Consider the following 12,914-nt stretch of genomic DNA (forward strand, 5'->3'; position numbering starts at 1 on the left):
TAGGATAGTCATGCGAGAACCAAATATGCATCTGACGCCCAAATTGACGAAGCTGTGGAGCCTCTTGCTGTTATGATACCCTACCTTCTTCAGACATGTGCACCTGACGATGACAAGTGGAGGTTCCCCTACACGCCGTTCACCCATTCACGAGTACCAGGTACGGAGATACCTCAAAATATTCAGAGTGGTGATTGCGGAGTGTACTCTTCATCTTAATCTTCATCATCATCTTTCACTTTACCGTAGACACTGTAATCTTCTCCGTCAGAGTAAGCTGCATCGTCAACATCTTCTCCATCCTCGTTCACATCAGAAATACCTGCCTCATCATCGGTAGAATGTTCTGAATTTTCCTCAGACTCCTCACCTAACTCTTCATCTAATCCTTCCTGGTTCTCCTAAGTATCCATCTCACGTACCATATGCACTCTGCTTAACGCAATCAAGCTTGAAACTTGTCTATCATTGGTGACATGCATTGGAGGTGTATCTGGAGCCATAGTTTGCAACATTGAGTCTGGTGGTGAGTAGGTTAACTCGATGAGCTCAGTCTTCTTGCCCAAGTTATAATCATCTCGCGCCATCTCAGTAAGCTCCCCCAAGGTGCAACCATCGTTCAAAAACCACATTCTTCCACCTTTGGCCATGTCACCACAAAATGTCATGAATTCTCCTCAATCTTCCATTCCCCGTACACAACAAGAATTTGAGCCATTCTCTGAAAAAAAAAACCAGATAAACCATATTAGCAAACACTGCATAAAGACTTTTGTATCAAGAGTAGACTTCTCCCGAAAAGAACATTAGTAGACTACACGACGAAGTCTACTTTGATAAGCTAAGTAGCTTAAAAATCGAAACTTCTGATTCAACAATAAATGTCGAATGAAATGAAATGAATTTCACTGGGTAGTTCATCACTTACTAAAAATCAATTATAATCCAGAAAATTTAAAAAATACTTTATAAATTTGGCTAAAACGCGTTTTTAAAAAAACGCCAAAAAGTAGACTTCTACAGCAGACTTCAAATGTAGACTGGAGGAGAAGTCTATTTTTTCATAGAGAAGTCTACTAAACAAGTCTACTAAAATACAGGTCATTTTTGCAATTGACCAATCCGTTGACTTTTCCTTCAGTAGACTTCAGAAGTAGACTTCCGGCCAAAAAGGTTACTTTAGCATTTGACCGATGCATTGACTAACAAAGTAGACTTCTATTGTAGACTTCATGTAAGAGTAGACTTCTCTGACAGTCTACTTTTAAAGTCTACTTTTTTAATAGAAGACTACATAAAAAATTAGGTTATTTTTGCAATTGAATTTTTTTAGTAGACTTCACAATGAAGTCTACTCAAAAAAAGATTCCTTCTAAGTTTGACCGAAAAATATAAGTAGACTTCCCAAAGAAGTCTACAGTTTTTAGACTTCTTCGAGAAGTCTACTGAAGTTTTTCGGAATATTTTTTATTTTTTAAAAAACCGTAGTCAAACACAAAAATGACCTATACGTTTTTGGTCAAACTACAAAAGTAACTTTAACGTAGACTTCTTCTGCAGACGTAAACAGTAGACTTCATACGGAAGTCTATATTCAAAAGTCAAAATACGGTCAACTACAAAAATAACTTCTTTTCTTTAGTAGACTTCTTAAGCCTATAAACGAAGTCTACTAGGTTTTTTTTTGTTTCAAAGGATGTCGAGTAAACTTCTCGTGAAGTTTAACGAATTCTACTTTTAAGAAGTCAATTGCAAAAATAACCTTATGTTGACTAGTTGATAACTAAGAGTTTTTGAGGCTCTTTGTAGAGGTTATCAATCCCCCATCTTGTAGTACAAGGGGTTATCAATCCAAACTTGCGTGTGAGACACTAGTCTATGTTACTTGTGGTCTTAAGTCAAGAAGAACAGGTAAAGGTTTTTTGCTAATCTACTTAACAAGCAAGTAAACATGAAAATGAAGCAAAAGATGAGATTTAAACTAGCTGAAGATGCAAGTGATCAATAGTAAATAAGCAAATGATTCGGATGATGATGATATATGATAAAGGCAGAGGCTTTAGACAGGATATGTGACTCGGGTGCTTCCAAGCTAGACTAGTAAGTTAATGAATCAGATTTATCAAGCGGTTTCATTTAACATGAACTCAAAGTATGTTCATCTTCTCATGAAAGCATTAAACATCTAAACTGATCCTCTTTCATACCAAAATCCCTTTTGAGAAGCATGAATCAGCCAGCTTTAAGATTCAGTTCAATAAGTCATTTAAGAGAACAAACTATCACTCTCGCGATGAAAGACTCTTAAACCCTTAACCGAGTGGTTCAGACATTTCTACAAACACTTTTGATGCGAGATATGACTCAGATCTGAACCTCAAGTGATGTGCTTGGATCCAGCTTAGAGATCTCGTCGGTTAAAGAATGAAACGTGCAAGACTAGACCCCTAAACTCACTAATCTATCATGAAAGCACCCTAATCTACCTATCTAAAGCCGCTTAAACGACTACTCACTGATCATAACGAGCTCACTAAGTCCTTTGCAAGACGTGTAGCTAGTCATGATAAGGAGTATAATGCTGGAGAAGAAAAGAAATAAAACAAGAACAAGATTCTGATGCAAAAACGAGATATCGGATTAGATTAATCAAGTTTCACAAAAGAGGCAAGTTCTTAAAGCTAAAGATGATAAAAGATAAGATGATTAGGTTTTTCGTCCTAAAATCTATTTATAGTGAAGGGAAAGTGTTGCGGGTCAGCCCGGAACAAACCGGATACTGAGCCGCCTTCTTGGGTTGTTGGGTGAGCACCACGGTGTGTTGGAGTGTGAAGCCGAGGCCTTGATGGCGAGAGGTGCACGTGAACAAAGATTCAGATGGAGATCTCGTGAAGAACACGTCAAGAACATGCATGAACCCTAGTCTTTGATCCATCTTCACGTGTGTACTCTTAAGTCACCTTGTTCTTGATTCTGGAGTTGTGACAAGGGACCTCGCCATGTAATGCCGAGGAGCTTGGTAGTCGAGAGGTTCAGGAAGACGGAGTCCGGCATGCAATGCTGAGGTCTTTGTCCCGAGGTGCATGTTCAACACTTAGTCGTTTTCAACTTTACTTCTCTTGCAAGCATACCTTGATTTTCAACATACCGAGGGATCAGTACGAGGTCCAGCCCAAAATGCTCTCAAGAGATGAGCCTTGGCCTGAGCAGTGTCGAGGTAGCGATGTCGAGGCTCGAGAGAATACTTAGCGCGTATCGCAACTCAGTTGGGCTCGTATCGACCCGCTTTTCTTCCGGAAGCAATAACTTTCAGCACACGACTCCAAATGCTTTGAGACCAGTTCCATAGTCAAGATGACTCATTCAGCTTAAACTTTTGTGAAGAAACCATTGGAGCTTGGGAGGTGGAAGGCTTCCTGGATTGCTCATCTTTGCACCGTATTGGAATGACCAGAAAGTACAGCTTTTGGACCGATGTGTACTCCGGAGAGGGTATCTTCCAAACTACCGCTCCGAAGTGAGTGACTTCAAGCGTTCCGGAAGGAACATTCATAGAGCTTGAATATTGATGAAGGCTCTGTAAACTGGTTTGAATCGGAAGGGTTCCGTCCCACGTAATCTTTGAAGCTCAGCTGATCGGCGTTCGGGTGCATGCGAGACAGGCATGTTTTCCGGAGGCGATATCTCTCTTCTCACTGGTCCGAATTGCATGATTCCAACTGTTCTAAGATCTTGGCTTGATTATCTCCAACTTTGATGAAGACCCCGTCAACTGGTTCGGACTGGAAGATTCCCCGGATTGGTGATCTTTGAAGTGCGCGGGTGAAAATAGATTTTGGCCGAGAAATGCTTCCCGCGGTAAGGAAAATGTCCGAGAATCATGTACCGCGGTAAGCTTTTTAGCTGATAAATCTTCTCGCCTTGGCGTAAAACTTCACCCGATGGGATTTTCACCCAATACTTATTTTTAGCCAATAACGACCGTTCGGTAATGATTTTGGCCGAGGTTTTCATCCAGCCGGTACAAATTTTGGCCGAGAAATTCTTCCAAGCGGTTTTCACCATTTTTGACCCTTTTCTTCACCGCTTTCATTCCTGATCCTCCTCTTGAGCTCCAAATAGCCTCCAAAGCACCTGATAAAGACTTCAAAACATGCAAGACTCTTTGGAACCTAATGCAAGTCCTAAAACCTATTTTGATGCCTAAAGACTCAATATACATGAGAAAACACATCATATGGACTCTAAAATGCAGCCTAAATGATGCAAAATATAGACATATCAACTCCCCCACACTTGTCCTTTGCTTGTCCTCAAGCAAAAAGAACAAATGAGAGAAAGAGGTTGTAATGCAATGGGAGCTCATATTTCCTTTTTAGAGAGAAGTGATCACAATGAGAACTCAAGTTCATGCTCAAATATGCAATGCAAAGCCATACTCAGATATATATCATCTAAAACAAGGAATCTCCACAAGTTCTCTTCTCTCTCAACTCTTTCACATTCGTTAAGCTTGTAACCGGTGGATCATGTTCATGCAAATCAAGATGAATTCATTCGGCTTGGGACTGGGTTTTGAGATAAAAATGATCTCAATCAAGTAACTGGTACTCCATGCAAGGGGATCACTCAAAAATTAGTAGACTTTAGTAAAATGCTAAGGGTAAAAAGCAACGGATGCATACAAAGATAGAACTGCATCTACCCCATACCCAAAATGCTTTTCACACTCGGCATTGAACCTCACAAGGCTTTCTCCCTAGTCTACTCACCCCCAAATGGCATTTTGCCTTTGACTCTCAATGAGCTCTCGTTACTCTCCTCATTTCATCATAGGGGAATGCTTCTTTTAACAACTTAGCGAGTTTCTTTTCTTTAACACACAAGCTCTTCTTAAGACATGCCTCTTTTGAATCTTTTCTTTTCTTTTCCATGAGGCTCTTTTTACTTTAACACATGAGCTTTTCTTTTTAGCATATACTCGCTTTCTTTCATCTTAGCACTCGTTCCCCTATCCAATCCGGTTCTTTCCACTTTCATCACTCAATTTCTTTTCTTTTCAGCTCGCTCACTCAAAACCGATGCTTTACTTTCACAGTAGCCTAGACTGGCCCTTGATGATGGACCAGTGTCTACATGCAGAGCTATCTTTGTCGCTCTAAACCCAACACTTTTTACCAAGTCTACTAGAAACAAGGCCTCACAAATCATGCACACAAGAAGGGTGTTTAGGCTTCAAAGAAAGGTTAGGTTAAAGGCATGGAACTGTCTCAAGATGAGAGATCAGCTATTTGAGCTAGCGAGAGTGATAAAAAGGGATAAGAAAGCTCAAATATGTATGTGGAAACCATGAGTTCACAATGATATGCACAAACATGATAATTAGATGTCAAGTTCAGGGTTCTCACTTTAATTAGAGTTGAGATCAATTTAAACTTGCTTCTCAGATTCAAATCGTTTCAGACTTTGCAAGCACAGAATGAATTTCACAAGCATATTTAATTTAAGTTCTCAAGCGATTTACTCTCTAGGAAAAACCTATCATTGCTCCTTGCATTGATGCAATCCTACATGATGCAACTAGACTCGATTTTAAAATGCGAGATGCAACTAGAGTGAGCATTTTTTTGTGAAAATTTTCAGGTTTTTCATATGCACTAAGCTAGATGAGACTCAAGAATGCAAAAAGTCAAATAAGAACAAAGAAAACAAGATCAGAAAACACAAAGCTCCTCCCCCACACTTAAATAACACAGTCCCTTGTGTTATAAAAGCGTGTGAGAGAAGTAAAAAGGAAAAACTAGATAAATGCAAGATGATATATACAAGATGCATATTTACAAGGGTTTGAAGTCGATACCTCAGTCGGAGAGGTCTGATCCCAAGTAGTGCGAGGGATTTGATGTTGAGCAGGAGGGTATGGACTGACGTGGTGGGCTGCTTTCAGAGGGTTCAGGCAGGAATGTCGTGGAAAGATCGATTCAGTCCTCTTTGCCTGGTGGAAAGTCCGGGTTCCTCGCGTTCGAGCTCTCTCCAACCTCCTCTTGTGCAACCGGTGCTGTTGAGGTCGCCGAGTTCTTGTCAGGTGAAGATGGTGTGGTGAGTTGCTTGACCTTCTTCTTCAGGTGCCTTACACAGTCCACCAACGCATGAATGGTCTTGTCTTGCCACTTACACCACTTTTGGAGGGTGTTGACTCTCGAGTACAGCTTCTTGGTATGTTATTCAGGCTCTCCCCACACGTATGGATCAAAATGGTATCGGCCAGCCCCTATTCTTCTCTCAGAGTGTCTCGGCTCCTCATTCTCACATCCGGTCGTGCCATTCTCGTTCAGAGGCCTACTAGTCGCGGCCTGGTTGCGCATTCGCGGATCGAGAAACGGGTTGTACAGCTGATCCTTGAGGACGTAGAAAGAGACATTACATTGCTTATCTAGCATGGTGAGGCCTCGGTTAGGCAAGAGAACCTGCATCCCGTCTCTGTGCATCAGCGTGAAGTTGTAAACCCATTTGTTCCCTGACTTGCCTCCGAAGATTTGCTTAAGTATTGCTCATCAATGAGGCTCGGCTTTGACGGTGAGTCTGGGAATACAAACCCTTTAGCTCTCAAGATCTTAGTCATAATCCAACTGTTCTGGAGCCTCCTCGTGCATTTCTTCTTCCGATTACACCACACATTGTGACGGTAGGTAAGCATTTGGATCGCGAAGAACGCGCCTAAAGAAGGTACATGGATTGGCCCTTGGAACTCCTTCATGTTCTTCATCTGCGTGATGAGCATCTTCAGACCAAGTCCCAACATTTCAAGCTCGGCCAAGTGAATAACTCCCGGATTATAGGTTGAGAAGAACATGGAGGCTAAGACTCGGTTAGCGTATCTGATCGCGGGGTTCCTGATGCAGCTCGTCTTGCTCTTGCCTCCCAAGTAGGGTCCAAAAGCAATGGTTTCCCACAAAGCAGCTAACTCCTCTTTCGGGTACACAAATTTATCAAGGGAGCTCCCGTTCCTCACAAAACCGAATATCTCATCAAGCTCCTTGAAACTGATCTTGTAGTGCACGCCATCCATATCAAACTCTATATGGCCGAATCCTTTCCCATGTAAGCGCTTGGGATCTCTCTTGGGGTATATAATGACCTCCAAAGTGGCAAGGAACTGTTGTGTAATCCCTTCATATGCAACGTCGCTCAGCTCAAAGAACTCGGCCAAACCCATGTTTTGAAAGATGAGGGTAACATCGTCGAGAATCTCAAGCTTCCTCAACAGATCCATGTCGGGGAACCGACCTTGAGCCACTCTCACCGAGTTAAAATGGTCCAAGTACTCTTCAGTGGTTAGGAAATGCTCTCCTTCAGGCTCGGCTTTCGGTTCTTTCTTTGGTCCTTTGCCACGGTGGGTCTCGCGTTCCCTTGTTTCTTTTTGTGGAACCAGAGCTCCATCGTCTTCCTCATCAAAGTCAGAAACCACCTGCTTCCCATCCCTCCTTGGCTCAGGCACTGGTGCAAGCGCGAGCTCATCGTTCCTTGCTCTCTTCGCAGCCGGTTCACCTTCGGGTCTTGCGGAGGTTTTCTTTCTTGTTCCCCCACCTCGTGCCAAGGCGACAGCTTTCCCTTTTGTGCCCTTCCTCTGGACCTTGTTCTTGCTTGTCTCGTGAGCCGGAATGGTCTGTTCCTCAGTCATTCTGCGAAAGAAACTCTCAAGGAAGATGTGAGAATCAAGTGTAACACTAAGCACAGAGCTATCTCTTTAACAAGACCGGTTTAATAGCTTCTCAAACATCAAAGTGATTTGCAAACAAGCCAATACAGCCGGTGGAAGCAAAGATATCTAGACAGTTTAGCTCAGAAACTCAGTTCACCATTAAAGTCGATTCCAAGCGCATTTTCTTGTGAATTTTAAAAACCCAAGAACAAACGATTTTCAGTGCAAGAACCGGTTTTTTATGTGTTGTCTATCCACATTTTCAGTGCAAGAACCGTTTCAGCCTAAAACGTTCCCAAAGGCTGAAACGGTTTAAACGAATCGATTCCACATTTTACAAACAATAATGCTCGCAAAGAATGAAGGAAAAAGATGAGTTCTTTAAAATGCAAATACCTTTGGGAATCCATGATTCAAGCTCAGCGAAATACTTATGCAGAATAGACAACACCCTAACGAGTCTAGAACACTTGGAATCGCGTGAAACTGATGAGAAATGAGAAAGTTGTGTTCGTGAAATGCAGAGAAAATGATGAAGAAGGCAAACTCTGCGTTTTGGCTCAGTATGGAGGCAGGTATGGGCTGGAGCGCGCTTTCCAGCTGACATTTGGACTGTTGTGGGACTGGTCCCCCCTTCTGTTCCAGCTCCAGCCATTGACCGCGCCAAAAATCGCCTTGACCGCGCGTTTGAATTCAAAATACTGCGCAAAGCCTCCAAATGACCGCGGTATGGGAATGACGTGGGCCGTACAGTCTAAACCAAATTTTCTCGTGTTAACATGAGCAGCCTCGACATGTTCCACCACGAGGGTACCAAGCCGAGGGTTTTGAGCTCACGCTAATGGGTAGATTTCCGTGGCCTTCAGGTCTTTCCCATGAATCGTGTAACCCTTCTTCTTCAATCTAAGTGTTCCAAGTGTTCTTGTTTTTGTTCTTTCGTGAAACCGGGCACCTCGGCATGCTCCACCACGAGGGCATCATGCCGAGGGTACTTGTTTGAACAAAGAACACTTGGTGCTTGGGGGTTTTGACGAGTTGGCCTTGGTGTAAACTGGTTGCGCCCTCAAGTCGAGGTTTTTAACCGTTTCATGCAAACATTGCTCCTCGGTATAATTATACCAAGGTGTTTACACTGTGGGCTTCCCCTACACTTAGTCATTTCACCATTTCACTTTTCCTACACGGCCATGATGCAAATAAGGCGAGGAGTTTAGCCGAGGTTCTCAGACTTTCACTCGGTAAAAGGTGACCGCAGTATGAATATACCGAGGGTCGATACCGAGGCTACGAGTACTCCTGTTCTTAAGTCATCATGCTGTGTCTTCTCAAGCTTCTCTTTTCTTTAATCACAAGACTCGCTGTCTAACACCTGAAAACACTTCACAAACCCTTTAAAAAGCTTTAAGTAAAAAGGAAAAGAAGATGAAAAATGAAGTATTTACAAGGATAAGCTTGGGGTGTCTCCCAAGAGCACTTTGTTTAACGTCTCTAAGTTTGACTTTACTTACCTTTTCAGGCAGTTTCGGGTTCAAGAAGAGGAACTGAGGTAGCTCCCTCTCTTGTTTCTGATGCCAAGTAGTGCTTTACCCTCAGACCGTTTACACAAAGCCTTGTCCATCTTTTCCTTTTAAAACAACGGCTCCATATGGTCTCACTTCAAGAATAGTAAACGGACCGGACCACCTAGACCTTAGCTTTCCAGGGAACAGCTTAAGTCTTGAGTTGAACAACAGAACTTGATCCCCTTCTTTGAACTCTCTCTTGTGTACCTTCTTGTCATGGAGCGCCTTTGTCCTTTCTTTGTAGATTTTGGAGCTCTCAAAAGCGTCTAAACGGATCTCCTCAAGCTCATGAAGCTGTAGAACTCTCTTTTCCTGAGCTGTCTTGATATCAAAGTTCAAAAGCTTCATTGCCCACAAGGCTTTGTATTCCAACTCAACTGGTAAGTGACAGCTTTTCCCATAGAGCAAGTTAAATGGTGAGGTTCCAATGGGGGTTTTGTATGCGGTTCTGTAAGCCCACAAAGCATCATCTAGTTTCTTGCTCCAATCCTTCCGAGATGAGCTCACGGTTCTCTCCAAAATGGCTTTGATCTGGCGGTTTGAGACTTCCACTTGGCTGCTTGTTTGAGGATGATAAGGGCTGGCCACCTTGTGCTTTACTCTGTGCTTCTTCAACAGACTCTCAAGAGTCTTGTTGATGAAATGGCTTCCCCCATCACTGATGACCACCCTTGGGACTCCGAACCTTGGGAAAATGATGCTCTTGAAGATTTTTACCACAACTTTCGAATCATTAGTCGGAGATGCTACCGCTTCAACCCACTTACACACATAGTCCACAGCAACAAGTATATATTGATTCCCGTATGAGCTTACAAAGGGACCCATGAAGTCAATGCCCCAACAGTCAAAGACCTCTACTTCAAAAATCGGGTTCTGAGGCATTTCATTCCTCTTGGATATGTTATCGTGCCTTTGACAAGCTTCACATCTCGAGACTACATCCTGAGCGTCTTTGAACATGGTCAGCCACCAGAAACCACCAGAAACCGCTTTGTAAGACCTTGGCGACCGTCTTGAATGCGCCTAAGTGACCCCCATATGTTGAACCGTGGCATTCTTGTAGCACTGGATAGATCTTCTCTTCGGCCAAGCATCGTCTATAGAGATGATCATTGTTAAGCACGTATAGATAGGGCTCATCCCAATGGTATCTCATCACATCTCTAAAGAACTTCTTCCTCTGATAAGCATCAAGATCAGGTGGCTCTAAACCGCATGACAAGTAGTTCACCAGATCTGCAAACCACGGGAGGCTTCTTTCCATGATCGTGTTGGCTTCCTCCACTTCTAAGTAAGACCTGACTAGCATGAGATGTTCCTCGGGTAAAGCATCGTCTATGGGGATTTGTTCTTCGATTCTCAGCCTTGAGAGATGGTCGGCAGCTCCATTCTCAATACCCTTTTTATCAAGCACCTCCATATCGAACTCTTGAAGTAACAGAACCCATCTTAGAAGCCTCGGCTTAGCGTCCTTTTTGGTCATCAAATACCTCAAAGCCGCGTGATCTGTATAGACCGTGACCTTTGATCCCACTAAATAGCTCCTGAATTTATCAAATGCAAACACAATGGCGAGCATTTCCTTCTCAGTTGTGGCATACTTTTCTTGAGCTGAATCCAAGGTGCGGCTTGCGTAATAGATCACGTGAAGCTTCTTGTCTTTCTTTTGCCCCAAGACAGCCCCCACGGAAAATTCAGATGCATCCGTCATCACTTCGAATGGTAATGACCAATCAAGGGCTTGTACAACCGGTGCACTGATCAATGCTTCCTTGATTCTCTTAAACGCTTCTTCACATTCATCATCAAAGATAAACTCCACTCTTTACACAATAGTCTCGTCAAGGGTCGAGCTATTTTAGAGAAATCTTTGATAAATCTTCTGTAGAACCCTGCGTGACCAAGGAAACTTCTTATTCCTTTTACTGAGTTCAGAGCTTGTAGGTTCACCATAACCTCGATCTTAGCTTTGTCCACCTCTATGCCCTTCTCTGATACCTTGTTCCCCAAGACAACCCCTTCTTGGACCAAGAAATGGCATTTCTCCCAGTTCAAGACGAGCATGTGCTCCTCACATCGCTTTAGAACCTGAGATAGGTTAGCAAGACAATCGGAGAAAGAGGAGCCGTATACGGAAAAATCATCCATAAACACTTCTACTTTCTCTTCATTAAATCAGAGAAAATATGCATCATGCATCTTTCAAAAGTGGTCGGTGCATTACAAAGACCGAAAGGCATTCTCCTATAAGCATAAGTTCCATAAGGGCAAGTAAATGTTGTTTTCTCTTGATCTCGGGGATCTATAGGGATCTGAAAGAAACCCGAGTACCCATCAAGAAAACAAAAATAAGGATGATTAGCTAGCCTCTCAAGCATTTGATCAATGAATGGGAAAGGAAAATGATCTTTTCTAGAAGCAGAATTAAGTTTTCTATAGTCTATGCACATGCGATGACCAGTTATGGTTCTTTGGGCTATAAGTTCATCCTTTTCGTTTTTAACCACCGTGATCCCACCTTTCTTGGGCACAACGTGAACAGGAGATACCTACCTTGAGTCAGAGAGTGGGTAAATTATCCCTGCCTCAAGGAGCTTGAGTATCTCCTTCTTAACCACCTCTTTGAGGTTCGGGTTAAGGCGTCGTTGATGCTCAACAGAGGACATAGCTTGGTCCTCTAGGTGTATCCTGTGGGTGCATATGTCAGGAGAGATTCCCCTAATATCAGCTAAAGAATATCCTATGGTTCTCCTGAACTTTCTTATCTCACTAAGCAATGCACTCTCTTCATGTTCAAGCAGGCTATCATTAATGATCACGGGATATGTGGAGTTTAAGCCCAAGAAAGCGTACCTGAGCCCTGTTGGTAGAGGCTTGAGCTCAACAGGGAGCACATCAGCCTCATTCAAATCGGCATCAAAGCTGCATTGGCCCTGAACAGCTTCCTTGGCCTTTTCCTTCTCGCGTGGTTTACCATCGACCTCGGCACAAGCTGTCGCGGCCATGATACACCGAGGTGTCTCCTCAACACCCTTGGACTCCCTGATGTCTAAAATGTCGAGGCCACTCTTCCTGAGCTTCAGAAACCTCGTCTTAGTTCCAAGTTCCTTCGGTTGGTCTAAAAGATGCTTGTACACCTCGCTTTCCTCGTTCAAATACCCGTGCTCGCTTTGTTCCCGTGTTAAGACCACTTGTAATGGGTCTTCTGCGTTCAGCTCCTCTAGGAGCTCATCAGCTAGCTCCTCCATAGCATCCACATAGAAAACCTGACGTCCAATGGTCGGTTTCTTCATCATTTCCTTCACGTTGAACTTCATGGTTTCGGAACCGATGTGTAGTTCAATCATACCCCCTCTCACGTCGAGGATCGCTCCTGCTGTTGCTAAGAACGGTCGCCCTAAGATAATGGGGTCTAGAGGTTCCTCGTCCATCTCAAGAACTATGAAATCCGTGGGGATCTCTATTTCACCGATTCTCAAAGGTAGATCTTCAAGTAAGCCCACCGGTAGTCTAACTGATCTATCAGCTAATACAAGGGAGATCTTGGCCGGCTTATAGCTTTTGAATCCTAGTCTCTTGGCCACCGTGTAAGGCATTAAGCTCACAGAAGCTCCTAGGTCACATAAGCAATTTGAGAACTTCAAGTG

At 43.2% G+C, this 12,914-nt stretch overlaps 1 protein-coding gene across 1 annotated transcript; it reads right to left on the reverse strand.

The window, feature by feature from the left end:
• Positions 1-215: 215 nt before the first annotated feature.
• Positions 216-650, reverse strand: LOC112085988. Its single transcript, XM_024154806.1, has 2 exons — positions 459-650; positions 216-401 (listed from the first exon to the last, which is right to left on the reverse strand). The coding sequence occupies exons 1-2, from the start codon at positions 648-650 to the stop codon at positions 216-218; spliced, it is 378 nt and encodes a 125-aa protein (XP_024010574.1).
• Between the last annotated feature and the right edge of the window lie 12,264 nt (positions 651-12,914).

Source organism: Eutrema salsugineum, unplaced genomic scaffold, assembly GCF_000478725.1.
Source record: "Eutrema salsugineum unplaced genomic scaffold, Eutsalg1_0 scaffold_25, whole genome shotgun sequence".
Taxonomy (NCBI): Eukaryota; Viridiplantae; Streptophyta; class Magnoliopsida; order Brassicales; family Brassicaceae; genus Eutrema; species Eutrema salsugineum.